Below are 13,921 nucleotides of genomic sequence, written 5' to 3'. Positions count from 1 at the left end.
ACTGTTTTCTCTTTGGAATTTCAATGTGTAATTGGGTCCTGAGAGAAGTGGATTCAAAGTAATTCGTTATAATGACAACCTTGTCTCAGTTATCCAACTTCATGGGATAACTCAAAGACTTAAGACCCAATAGGCAGCCTACGGACAAATGCTGCGGTTAGTATAGAACGCTTGTTGACACACTGCTATCTATGATTACAAATATAAAATACAAAGGCTACTTAAAAAAGGAATAGGCAGGCAAAGGTAATCTAAAGTTAACACATACCAGAAGTATAAATTACTGCTATCTGATTAAAATAATAAGCAGAAAGGTTTGGAAGGATCTCAGCAGTTTCATCAGCATAAATAACCAACGCAAGGTATTTTCTCAAACTAAAATAAAATTAAAATCTACTGTAAGCAGTCAGAAAATAAAGCCTTACTGTGTGGCAAGTATAATCTCATAAAAACATGATCCTTTTTGGGTCCTGAGGGCATTTTATTACTCTGGCGGGACAATCCAAGTTTGCCGCACTTATTTTACATCTGCTTTACAAAATAGATACAGAAAATGTACTCCTCTCAACAACAATAGATATGGTCGCCTAATTAGTTTGGCGAAAGTAAATTCACTCAACCTGGAACTCACCAAAAGATCTTTATGCCTTCCGTGGAACATCCACCATAGGGATCTTCAAAGAGCTAAAGCTAACAGAAGCTCCCACAAAAAATGATGGAAAAGCAGGGATGCCAAAATTTCCATTCTGGAACTTCTTTTTGAATGGATGAATATGATATAAGTTAATGCTAATCAGAGTGATTTTCTGGAGAATACATGTGTGGCGCCACATGTGATGGGGAAGACTCTGTAGAACTCCCATGCTCAGTGTTATCCATGTCTTGCAGGCCATTATTTGCCTCAGATTTCACAGGCAGTTCAGGCAAACTTGCTGTCTTGGATTGGGATATTTCCGATGAAGCTAACATAACTTGAGAAGTGCTTTGGGCCGATGGATCTGGAATAAGTAATTGAGGCAGACTATAGTTGTAATATCCCACAAATGGATGATCGAACTTGCAATCTGGCCCATAGTTGCAGCTCCCATACATATTGTAGAAGGTGCAAACAGGCTGACCCTTTTAACCAATAAAGAGAAACAAAGTTAGATACTTATAAATACATATCGTAAAAAGCATTAAATTTGTGGGAAAAGATAAAAAAGCAATAAGAATGAAAATTACAGGCCGAATAGGAAGCCCATGGGTCCCAATGGTGCTCATGGCTACTTGATTTCTCTCTTTTGGGTGATGGTACTTGCAGGAAGTTCCATATTTGCAGCTCCCAGTTTGCAGGTAATACTGGCATTTTGGTTGATCAGGTCTCTCAGGAAGTTTTGATAAGTTGCTTGAACCAGACTGTAGAAGATTCATGGTGCTGGATATCTGATTTGGTCCAAGCACATCAGCTGAGGGAATATGGCTTATGTCGCCCTGTTATTATAAAAAGCATGACCAAAATCAAACAAAATACAAGTATTTGGCCACAAAAATACTACTGTAGTACGTGAAGAGCACTATGTATCATCAAATGTCAAGGCTCATGTATACGGGTATTTATCATGGACAATGTTGTGTCAGTTTCAACACACTAGCTTAACAGAGCCTCTCTACCCGGTGGTGTTTGTTGGGTGAGTTGCAACACAATTGTAAAGGGATTTAGCTGCAGATGTACTAGGTTGACCACCATAAACATTTTTAATCAGAACCAGAAAGAATCCAGATAACAAATTTGTCCTCTTTATTTTCTATTTCTTGGTCTAAATCTGCATCTTCTCTGTTGTGTCTTTTGAACTTAAAATGTGTCCAAGTCGAAACTATCATCTTTGGACATTTCCATGGACACTTTGGCTTATGTAAAACTAAACCAGCAATTAGAGAAGATTTGTCACCAGTTGAAATTGTTTGATAAGAATAACAAAGAAGCATATGGACAAGGGGGAAAAGTTAAAGATCTCCGAATTGTTTTATAAAAAAACCAACTTCCTGAAGAAAGTATTGATATTTATGTATTACTATTAGGTCACACTATTGTGGAAATGTGTTGTATCCTCTAGGCTGATGATTGGTAGATTGCACTCTTGAACTAAACTTTTTATTTGTCCATTCAGAGAATCTAGACAAAAATCCAACGTAAGTTGATTTTAAAAGAATAGAATAGGTAAATTCACATAATAAGCCATTAATTCCACAACCTTTCACATAAACAAGCAACCAATAGTTGTTGATTGGCAACAGCTAATGAGAGCAGAAATCCAGGTACAATCAGAAAGAGTTGATGCAGATCAAGTAGATATAATTTTCTTATAGACAATTTATACATACATATCTACACGCGTGTGCACACACATGCAGGCTTACTTAGAGGAAAAAGGATATCCAAAAGAATACACTATTGAAGAAATACAGGAAAAGTGCGGGCTTAAGAGAAAGCAAAGCGAAAGTTAGGATATACACACAAGTGCAATAAATTAAAGTGTCAATATCAAAATGCTATTGTTTCATGCAGTAATGTGAAGATGAGAAGGTTCAAATCCATTGGTACAAAAATGAAATAACTGTCATCGCACATTTTTTAACCAAGTAATATTTTTCAGAATAAGTATCCATGTAACAGCAATATTTACTATGTCATACTAACTATGCATATCCTCATGAAAAGAATAAGAACTTGCAGAAGTACTTAATCATTCGAAGCCATTTCAGATTCCAATTTGAGAAAAGCTGCTAACCGTGTATGTGCTCCAACTCTGTTGCATTGGTATAGTACTCTGGGTGGTTGGAAAAAGGTAAGGCATGTAAGCTGGAAAATCTTGCATTTGTGGACTAGACATGTAGGGAATTCTGGACCATGTTGGAAGTCCACTAAAAGGTAGACCAGATGGAGGTACCATAGAAGAGCCAGCATATCCGTAAGATGAAGTCCCTGGTACAGGAAACATAGCTCCAGAGTTGTTTGGCTGGGGATGATTAAACTTGCAGGAAACTCCAAATTTACAAGACCCAGTTCTCATGTAGTAGGGACATGATTTTTCATCCTGCAATACGAGAAAAATAATGCATATAACATGTTCTGTAATTTGGTTCACTGTAAGGTAGAAACTAATAGGTAACATCTACGTAAAAAACTTCTCAGCATGGAATAGATAGCATTTTGAAGACATTAAAACTATATATCGAGAAATGAACAGGAAACAGATACCTTTCGCATTGGCAGACCAAGAAAATTTAGTTGAAAAGGTTGAACACCTTGTTTGTCTCGTGGATGATGGTACTTACATGTTAATCCAAATTTGCAAGTTCCTGTCTTCAGGAAAAACTGCAAGAGCAATACAAAGCAAGCAAAATGAAGATCCTTTAACTAAAGTGGGGCATCAGAAGAAATATTGAAGCTTATCCTATAACCTAGAGTCCTTTTAGGCCTATATATACAATCATATATTGCCATTAGACAGACTATTCAGTATGATCAATTTGATACATTACTTCTAGCATCAACGTGGAATTAATCTTCTATATTAGGTGATGTGTGCTACTCTCTGCAACTATAAATGCTGTCTTGTCTCATCCCCTCGTCAGATGACTCTATTGATTTACTAGATTCTCCCAATTCAAATCATCTCTTCAGTTATCTCATACTCTCTTGGACTTGCTATTTGATTCTCATCTTTGCCTCATCATTATAGAAATGAGTAAAGGATTAAAATTCTTAATGAGAAAAGCTTTTAAGGACTGCACTTAGACAAATTACCTTGCAGTGGACCTCTCTTAATTATCTCTCTTTGTGGTCTATACCATAGTGGAGTAAATTTATATGACACTTTGCTCTTGATCAATCATTTGAACCCTATAAAAGTGTCTTCTATAAATCACGGTAGTCTTATCATATTCTTCTTATACCAATATGATGTAAGAGAATCTACAGTGGCTACTATGAACCACTGATGCAAGTGACCACCTGTAAGAGAATTGTAGAGGGAAGAGATACTTGTCACTTCTTTAGTTCATCACTTAGTTCATTGTTTATCAACTTTAACAGAACAAAACTTAGTTTATCATGTTACATATCTGTTTATTTGAACTTAACCATCACTATAATTAGAATGCTGCACACTTAAAAATAAATAGTAATACTGCCTCATATACATGAAACAGTATATGTACTTGTAGTTCCACCAATAAAACACTATCATAGTGAGTCTAAACATTACTGAACATTCAAAACCAGACAAAATTGGAAACTATTCATCTGAGCACCACACTATTAAATTGGAAAAGATCTACTACATAAGATATCAAGTGAAGACACAGAACCTGGCAATCAGGCTGACCTTCTCGCTGTGGGAGCTCACCTGCACACTGAGTTTCCTACATCAATCAATCCCAACAAATACACATTTCACAACCATCCTTACCGAGAAAAAGAAAGAGCAAACAATTCAGCAGCAATCAAAGCAAAATTGCAAAACTTCGCCGCTACAAGGACATCATCTCTCTTCTCACCTGACCAGTGTTTGTAGGATGATTATAGCGGCAATTGCTCCCGTATCCACAAATCCCTGTTCGCAAGAAGAAATGGCAATTTGGCTCACCGGGCCGATTCGGATACGGATGCAAGGTTCCATTAGGTTCCTCCTCACCATCTTCCATTTTTAACTGCGACATCTTCTCTGCAATCCAAGATCATAAAGATGAAAAAAAAAAAAAATTTAACTCCTTTATAACCCCCTTCGTCCTTAAGATTATCTTCCTGTTCCGGGAGAAGACAATCGATCAAATTTGAAGTAAATCGATAAAAATATTAAAGACTACCTTCAAGATTCTTCTTCGGAGACACATTCGACGAATTCGGGGCCGCATTGATCCGTATCCGGCCGTTATCTTGCATCGGTGAGGCGAAACCAAAGCAAAACCCTACAAATCTCCGATCCCAAGAGCTACCTCGCGATATGGTGGCTAATTTATCCAAATCAGGCGTGCTTGCGCATTCGGAGATCGATCGAATTCGATTCCTCGACAAGCTTTTCGATCGATCTAGTGATCGATCACTCTTTTCTGACGTCCTTCCGTTCTTTTCTCTACTGCTCTTTTGGTCCAAAAAGGGCTTTATTCCCTTCTGTCTCTTTCTAATTTTCTCCGGAAGAGAAATTTACTTGTTAAGAAAATTAAGAGAAATGACGAATAATACCCTAAATTTTGACTATATTACAAATAAGTTTCCATCTTCTTATGTAGAGCCTTCTATTTGCTAAAACATAAAATTATATATTAAATATAATTTAGACCGACTACTATATCAACTTAATTATAAAACCAAATTAAACCTCTGAAATATTAAAATATATTCAAACACCAAATCCCACAAGATTGATGGTCTTAGAATTACTGTTATTTAATTTCAAATGTTATATTAAAAAATAAGATAAAATATCAAAATATATAAATTATTTTACCTTCTATGCTATTCCCTTTACGTTCTTGTTAATTTAAACAGTAATTTTTTTCTGAGGGGTAAGTAGAAGGCTTTATATGATGTATAGTAAAATAATAGGGTGCTAATTTGTAATATTCTGAAGAATTAAATTGGATACGAATGGTTTACCTATTGGCAAGTAAATATTTTTGAGGGGCTGAAACAGAAAAGAGGGGAGCTGTGTGGGGGCCGTGGTCGCGCGCGAAAGATGTCTAGGAGCGTTGCGCGTGGCCTCGTCGGTGTGATCGGCTGTTAATGTAACACAGCAAATATTCTGTTCTCATGATTTGGCGGAACGCAGATGGTTGCACGTCATACGAATGAATGTTCGCTGTTCAAAGTTTGCCGTACTAGTCGGTGCAGCACGTGGGATCTTGCTGGGGTCCACTTTGCTGAGTGCTGACCATAACAAGGATTCTGATCAATTAAATACCATTTATAAAGAGCACCCTGTACTTCTGTTTATTACACACTGATCCCTCCGTCTTTAGCTTTCTGTTTCATAAGACCTGCGCCGGCTTCTAACCTTTTTTTTCATAATATCCTGTTTAAAATATAAATTTATCTATTAAAATTATATCATATATCACGAAGTAACTCAATTACTAATTTAACTTTTATATCTATCACATCAAACTACTTTGTATAAATCAAAAGATATTCAAAATAATTTCATAAAAAATAAAAAATATTTTTTTAATCTTTTCTTTAACTTTATGTCACATCAAAAAAATTATTATAACTTTATTCTAGGATAGAAATGAATATGAGAATAATTATTTCTAAAATAAAGATCTTATTTTGGAAACAAGAAATAAAAATATGTATTCTAAAGTAAACTTAACCTAAATTTATTAAAAATACTGCACATCTTTTTTTCTTTATCACTATCACATCTTACACTATAAATATATTCTAAGCACCTCTTCATTTGTGGAATAAGAATAAATTTTTTTAGAATAAACCTTATAAACAACTTATCTTATTCTAGTATACTAAATTAACATTCTATCTCATCTTATTTTATACAAATTTCTAAAAACTATTTATTAATAACTCAAAATTAACACTTTACCTTTTGAGATGACAATACATAACTACTAGTCATATCAGCTACGGTTGCTATCTCCTCTTTCTTACATCTCCAAAGGCAACCCCGTATACTTGCAAGGTAATCGACGCCCTCAAGCAATTTGGTGTGCTCCTCCAGGCCCTTTAGCAATTAGCCATTGATCGCGACGTCTTTGTGGTCGCCAAAACCACCTACAACGAGATTATCAACTCCCTCTCCTTTATTATCTACAAGAAGCTCCCATTCGACCTCCTCCGCTTGCTCAACCTTACCCCCAACCTTTACGACATGCTCATCTTCGGCCTCCGATTAGATCTCTCCTTCCTCAACCCCAAAGTCTCCGCCGTATTGATCCCCCCTTCCCTATCCCTTTGCCTCGTCGTGACGATCTCGTTCTCCTCTGCCATGCCTCCCCGCCCATTCTCTGTCACGCCTCCTCGCCCCTTCTCTGTCACGCCTCCTCGCCCCTTCTCGACCGCATCTCCCTATGATGGGGGCAACATCTCCGCCCTCACGCTTTGACGCCATCACCTTTGGCGCTGTCGCCCTCTTCTTTTAAGAATCTAGAGGTCGGATTGGATCTGGCCTATTAGGCTGTCCATTAGAGGCAGTGAAGAGGGGAACGCTTATCAGGTGGCAACGACGATCACCGCAAACAAAGCCAGAGTTGAGATGTTGGTTTTAGCCTTAGATCTTAGTTGCATATGGAGGAGGAGAAAAAGAAGAATGAAAGGGGAAGGAGTGATAGATCTGGATTCGGCAATATCATTGAAGACCCGAGTGCGGAGTTATAACCCTATATAGTGTGGGGTAATACCTTGCACAACCGAGTACAGGGTTATAACTTTGCACAGTGTGGGGTTATAACCCCACACAATGCGAAAAAGTCTGCAATAGAAAGACCATACTATTTACTATTTAATATATAGTCAAGGGTGTTTTTGTCATTGGATTTAAAATATCACCAATTTCCAATACAATTTTATTATGTTAATATCATCTTTAAATCACATTAAATATAATTGTTACACCTTATATTAGTATTGAAATAAATATTAGAATAGTTTATACTAGTATTATTTCTATTCTTCTAGTATTAAAAATTAAAATACTTATGTCTATTCCACTCTTATTCTACAAATGATCGGGTGCTAAATTTGCTTTAATCTAACATCAGCTGTAAGAGAACATTCCAATATTTAAAATTAAAAAATCTAAATTATTCTTTATTTGACTTTAAAATCTATTTTATTTTTATTTTATGTTTAAAAGAAACTATTAAGATTATTTTATATCTATAGTTAATTTAATTTATTTACATGGTAACTGTCTATTAAAAAAATTATCTTTAAGATATTAAAAATAGAATATAAGGGTTGAATAATAAATAATAAATGCAAAAGAAAGCTGTTCTATATATATATGACTAATTGGGTCATGAGAACATTTGATGCCATTAAAAAAAATGTGGGTCAAGTCAAAGTTCCTAATGGCTTATAGTTAATGGTCGTTGGTCAAACAAAAAGAAATAAATTAGGAAGGCAAGATGTAAATATTATATTTGTGAGAGAACTCAAGCTAAGAAAAGATACTCAGTTGGGTGGATTCAGACATTCTATCATGGAAATGTGACAATTGAAAAGCAAACTAAGTTCACACCACAAACATTGTGAAAGACTTTTTGTCAAACTTTAAGAAAGAAAGACTTTATTTATTTTGTATTTATTATATGATCTTAATAACCTTTGAATAAATTTTTTTAGGTTAAGTAAGAATAGAGAACGAAAATTTTAAGTCAAATAAGAGTAATTTGGATATTCTAATTATTTTAAAGTTAATAGAATATTCTATATTCTATTAGCCACTATTAGGGTAAAACTAATTCAAGGTATCTTTAAAGTGAAATGGTCCAATAATAAATATTCATATAGTATAATATGAATGAAAACATAAGCAAATAGTAAGATATTTTTAATAACATCCCAATATTCTAATTGTAAATAGGTTCCATTGAAATTCAAACTCTAATTGTTTCTATTCTAATGTCACATTAACTCACTAATTTTTCTGAAAGCATAAGTTGAAAGATAATAAATGTTTAGCCCTTTAAATTTGATAAGGGTGGTTTTAGCCCATATTCTAACATCGACTATAGTAAATACTAGGGTCTTTTTTTACATGTACTCCCTTATAAATATATTTTATTTATATGTTATACTTATTTAAAGTTGATATTCATATATGTCCCTCAAACAGTTGATTCTTATATAGATAATCATAAAAAGTTAAGAAACAGTTAAATTTTAGTTCATTTAATAAAAAAGATAAGACCATATTCTCTTTTTTAAATATTTTTATTAAATAATTTTAATATTTTTTATATAGTTATCAAAGAGCTATAGTCTATAGAGTACACGACATTATCAATACTTTGTTCTTGGATTATGCTATATATTCATTGTGGCATCTTTCAACCTTGTTCTCCAAATAAGATATTAACTTTTTTATTGGAAAGAATTAATTTAGTGAGTTGACCCAATGCAAATTGTTTAGATATGTATGCATAGCTAGGTCTTTATTCTTTTTACACTGTTGGTCAACATCACGTCCAACACTTGCTTCAAAGTATACAGGACTGAAAAGAGAACAAGTGACTGAAATATAGAAAAGTGGAAGGAAAAGAGAGAACATGAACCAAGAAAAAGTGAAAGCTAACACTTTTTTTTTGTTCTTCCATTAACATCTTTAAAGTGGGTCAAAGCACAAGGGCATAGAAAAAGAACAAAAGAGCCAAGGTACATAGGTCATTGTTGAGCTTGAGATGATAAGGGGTTTCAAATAAATTCCATGTTCCTAGTAACTTTGGAGAATAAGAGTTAGACTAGTTTCAAAGTGAGAGTTGGAGCATAAAAGAAGAATATTGCTGTCTGAGATAATTAGTAATTCAATTCGTATAAGTGGTTGATTGGATGAGTAATTCTTGGTGCTTGTAGCCAGGGATACCTAAATACACAAATTATTGCTTACTGGTGGACATATACAACATTATTATTCTGCTAGTGTATTAAAAAATGAATAACATGTCAACCCCTGGTGCCATTAGAATTAATCCTTTGGGAGAAAAGGTGCCGATGGGCATTGCGAAGTACTCGGATGGCATGTGAAAAGTTTTGAGTATATATAAAACAATACTCTCATCCTCCAAGGATATATTCAGAGTACTAGAAATACTTGACTGACAGTTAGAATTCGAGGTAGTTGGATCGTCATCCATGGTAGTCACCACTAGATTTGCTGAAATGGCCCACTTCTAGTGGTGCTTGCAGCCTTCCAGGTTTATCTGAAGAAGGCCTCGAGAAAATATAATTTATCTACTCAAGAAGTCATCCATGGTGGCCACCATTAGTTAAATTTTTAAGGGAAAAAAGTAGCAATACAAATGGTTGCTTTTAAAGACTCCTCGTGAATCGAGTTTGAACTGTGAATATACTTCTCCAACATAAATTTTTAGATAGTCTACTATTTATATTGGGATATTATTTTCTATGATTGTACGCCCTCACGGGTTTAATAACTGAGCTAATTGTCTCATGAAATAAGTTATTAATGAATTCAAAGTTTGACCAAATATCAACCCAGCGCTTAAAAATAGAAGCTAATTACTGAGCAACAATGATAACGAACCTACACAGTATAATAATTAAAAAAAAATCTGATGCCCATAGGCTTCTACTCTAAAATTAATCCTGGAATTACAACTGTCTATTACAGTTGGATATGGCGGGAGATGGAAAGGATGAGAGAGAGAGAGAGAGAGAGAGAGAGAGAGAGAGAGAGAGTGGCGAAGACAGTGATGATGGAAAGGGTGAGTGGTAAATCTGGTGAGGCGGCTTTACAGCTCGCAGAGGCAGTCGCTTTAGTTGGCTTTCTTTTACAGGATATATGTATATATGTATATATGTATATATATATATATATATATATAGAGAGAGAGAGAGAGAGAGAGAGAGAGAGAGAGAGAGAGAGAGAGAGAGAGAGAGGAAAAAAAGTTAGCCTTTTCCCATTAATGAGCTCAAGCAAGCATTAAATACAATAAAAAGGAGAGAGAGGAGGACGAGTGGGCCAGGTAAAGAGTTTAATGGGAGGGACCAAGTTGCCCCCCACAGGCCACCACCGCATCAAAAAACTTGGACCCAGCTCCACCTCCCACCTGCACCTCCTCTCATCCACCTCTTTCCAATCTTAACGTTAAGATCAGTCCCAAACCTAGGATCTAACTATATTTATACATATACATACATTGGTGATACACCACCCCTATTATGTAATAAAGTATCGTGCAAAAAGAAATAGGAGAAATTGCACCTTTGGGATATCTAACATCCCAAGTATGTAATAGACGTAATGGTGGTCTTATACTTGTTAATGTTTAGTTGGCAATAACTAATAGCAACACTATTAGTATAGATAGTCATACCAAAGTTCACACAGTTTGGCAGAAAGTTGGCATACATAAGAAGCCCTAAAAAAGGACAAGTTATTCAAAGATGGGGGACAATCCGGCAAGCAAGCACATACAAAAGCAAGTCAATGCAGTGAAAAGTTCGTCGCAAATCCAACCAGATAGTTACAAGTTAGGCTTTTGGCCAAGCATATAACAGTGACCCCCCCCACCTCCTCACAGAGGAATTAAAGCAACAGCAGTAAATAAAGATCCACATGACATCTGAACCTGGCAACAAACAATTTCTTATACAAAGAATAATAACACACAGCAACAAAGATGAGTCCAAAAACCAAATTTTAAAAACATTGCTTCATGCCAAATCAACGCAAACAAATGGAAAACGAAGTAACAAAAAAAGAGAAAAGAAGAAAACAAATAGCACAGGGATACTTCCTAAAACTCCGCACCCATGCTTCTCTTTTGTCACTGTAGCTAAAAACAATACCAAACTACATTGTATTTGCAACTCCTAACTCACTCGGATTCTTCTGTCTAATAGTAATTCCTTGTCCTTCTCCTCCAACAGTTGGGCCTCCTGCAACTAGATGCAGAAGGAAAATAAATAAATAAATTAGAGGAGGAATCTTGATGAAGGAAATCAATCAAACAGTTAAATCTAACATCAAAATCCAATCAAAAAGGTAGAAGTATCAACTAAAGGTGTGATTTTTACCCCAATGGTGGATAAGGTTAACTATTCCAGCCCATGGAGAACAAGTTCTTGAGACGGCTCCCAGCAATCCTCTGCAATGCCTTCTTCGCACCGACGACATCTGCGTCCGCTAGCTTCTGAAGGAAATTGCAAGCTCCTGCCTCCGCAAGCCTCTTCCGGCATCCGTTACCGCCGCCCGAAGTGAGCGCGAGCACCACCAACACCGGGAACCTCTTGCAGACCTCCTCGTTCCTGGGATCAAGCATCTGTACCAGTCTCATTACGCTCTTCTCATCCCTCACCAGCTCTTTCCTGTTTGATCTCACCGCGAGCAGGGAGACCAATGCCCTAGCCGCCGTCTCCTGCACGGTCGCCGGCTTCGACGTCTCCATCATCTTGACCAACGAGACCATGCATGCCGCCGTCGACCGCTTGATGTCCTCGTCCGGCGAGAGGTCGCTTATGAGCGCAACGGCGGTGACGCTGCCGCGGCGGACTAGATCGGTGACATGCGCGAAGAATGGGTGCGAGGAGCAGAGCGCTTTGGCGGCGGCGGGAAGAGATGAGATCGCGTGGATGGCTTTCAAGGTGCTCTCTTGGAGCTCTTGATCCGATGCCTCGCGGAGGCACTGGAGCAGGCGAAGCAACCCGGCTTCTTGCACGATGGCGGCGCGGATCTCATCGCCGCCCGTGGAGGCAAGAGAGTAGAGGCATAGAGCGGAGTTTTTCTGTGCGTCGACGGTGCCGGAGGTGAGAAGGTCGACGAGGACAGGGATCGCGCCCTCCTCGACCATGGCGGCGCGGACGTCGTCGATGGCGGCGACGTTCCTGAGAGAAGCGGCGGCGAGCTCCTGGAGAGAGGCCGATCCGGATCCGGGCCGGCAGGCATTGACGAGGGCCGAAACCCCGCCGTAGGCTGCGATCGCCCACGCGCTCGCCTGATCGGCGGCGATCGCCTCGACCGCCGCTGCGGCGCGGCCTCGGACGGCGGCGGATCCGGCCTCGAGAAGACGAAGCAGCGGCCCTAGCCCGCCCTCGTCGAAGACTGCCCGGCGCGAAGCTTCGGAGGCGGTGCAGAGGAGGGAGACCGCGGCAGCGGCGCGATCGCGGAGGAGGGAGTGGGAGGAGGAATCAAGAAATCGGAGGACGGCGGCGACATCGCCTTCCGCTGCGACTACGGGGGAGATCTTCGTCGGATCGGATTGGAGGAGATCGAGCAGGGAATCCAAGCCCTTGAGCTTGAGGTCGAGGGAGCCGATCTGGAGGCGGGCGAAGAGGTCGCGAACGAAGAGGGAGAGGTCGTCGTCGGAGGCGGAGGCGGATGGTAAGGGGAGGACGATGGCATGTTGGTGGTCGGCGGCGGGGGGATGGACGAGGAGACCGGACCGAAGGAGGAGAGAGAGGTCGTGGAGGTGGAGAGAGAGGGAGGAGGCGGCAACGTCGAGGTCGGACTGGAGGTGGAGCTTGCCGGAGGGGAGGGAGGGGTCGAGGCAACGGGAGGAGAGAGAGAGGAGGGAGCGGAGGAGGGAGAGGAGAGAAGGGAGGAGCGGATGGAGAAGAGGGTGGGAGAGCGAGGACGGAAGGGAGGGGTCGGAGAGGGAGGAGCGGAGGAGGAGAAGAGAGGAGTGGAGGAGACGCCAACGGGTGACAAAGGTCTTGACGGAGAGGGAGGCCGAGAGGAGGAGGGGGAGGAGGTGGTGGAGGATGTAGGTGAGGATCTCCGCCGGAGAAGAAGGCGGCGGAGGTGGTGGTGACGGCGGCGGGGAAGTCATAGTCATTGGATGGGGGATTTGGGGGCGGGGGGGAAGGGAGTGGTGGGGTGAGAGAGGGGAAAGAGGGAGGGAGAGCACATGATGGAGGGAAGTGGGGGGAAGAGAAAGTGGATAAAGAGAAGAGAAATTTCCGCTTCAGACCCTATACTTTTTACTGTTAGCAACTCACGTCCTTTACAATGAGGAAAGCAGGGGTTAAAAATAATATAAGATTACTTGCAATAAGTGTGCTGAGAGTATTATAAGCAGAGAACTTACCCTGAATGTGGATCCGAATGGCAAATGGCTCTTTGATTAAGGAGAATATCGATGATTCTAAACCTTCCATTATAACCCTTGTCTTAAATTGACACGGTATACGAAATCAGCATGAAACTGCATAAACAGAGGGTGCAAAATGCAAATA

General features: G+C 39.1%; 2 protein-coding genes across 5 annotated transcripts; both read right to left on the bottom strand.

The window, feature by feature from the left end:
- Window positions 1-443: 443 nt before the first annotated feature.
- Window positions 444-5,170, bottom strand: LOC140795196 (zinc finger CCCH domain-containing protein 33-like). 3 transcript variants are annotated; one of them, XM_073147631.1, is made up of 7 exons: window positions 4,852-5,170; window positions 4,543-4,709; window positions 4,354-4,407; window positions 3,242-3,358; window positions 2,772-3,077; window positions 1,225-1,473; window positions 444-1,119 (listed from the first exon to the last, which is right to left on the bottom strand). In XM_073147631.1, exons 1-7 carry the CDS (start codon window positions 4,925-4,927, stop codon window positions 790-792), a joined length of 1,299 nt encoding a protein of 432 aa, XP_073003732.1. In that variant the 5' UTR covers window positions 4,928-5,170; the 3' UTR covers window positions 444-789. The 3 variants fall into 3 exon arrangements, with proteins under 3 accessions (XP_073003732.1, XP_073003730.1, XP_073003731.1); XM_073147629.1 differs by having other exon boundaries at window positions 444-1,113; window positions 4,852-5,159; XM_073147630.1 differs by having other exon boundaries at window positions 4,354-4,398; window positions 4,852-5,159.
- A 6,141-nt stretch (window positions 5,171-11,311) lies between these two features.
- On the bottom strand, window positions 11,312-13,562 carry LOC140795816 (uncharacterized). Of its 2 annotated transcripts, none has more exons than XM_073148605.1 (2): window positions 11,765-13,562; window positions 11,312-11,632 (listed from the first exon to the last, which is right to left on the bottom strand). In XM_073148605.1, the coding sequence occupies exon 1, from the start codon at window positions 13,519-13,521 to the stop codon at window positions 11,782-11,784; it is 1,740 nt and encodes a 579-aa protein (XP_073004706.1). In that variant the 5' UTR covers window positions 13,522-13,562; the 3' UTR covers window positions 11,312-11,632; window positions 11,765-11,781. The 2 variants fall into 2 exon arrangements, with proteins under 2 accessions (XP_073004706.1, XP_073004707.1); XM_073148606.1 differs by having other exon boundaries at window positions 11,312-11,626.
- Window positions 13,563-13,921: the final 359 nt, after the last annotated feature.

The sequence above is a fragment of the Typha latifolia genome, chromosome 9 (assembly GCF_019914945.1).
Source record: "Typha latifolia isolate L0001 chromosome 9, TyphaL0001v2, whole genome shotgun sequence".
In the NCBI taxonomy this organism is placed as follows: Eukaryota; Viridiplantae; Streptophyta; class Magnoliopsida; order Poales; family Typhaceae; genus Typha; species Typha latifolia.
This window is presented reverse-complemented; position numbering and strand designations above follow the sequence as displayed.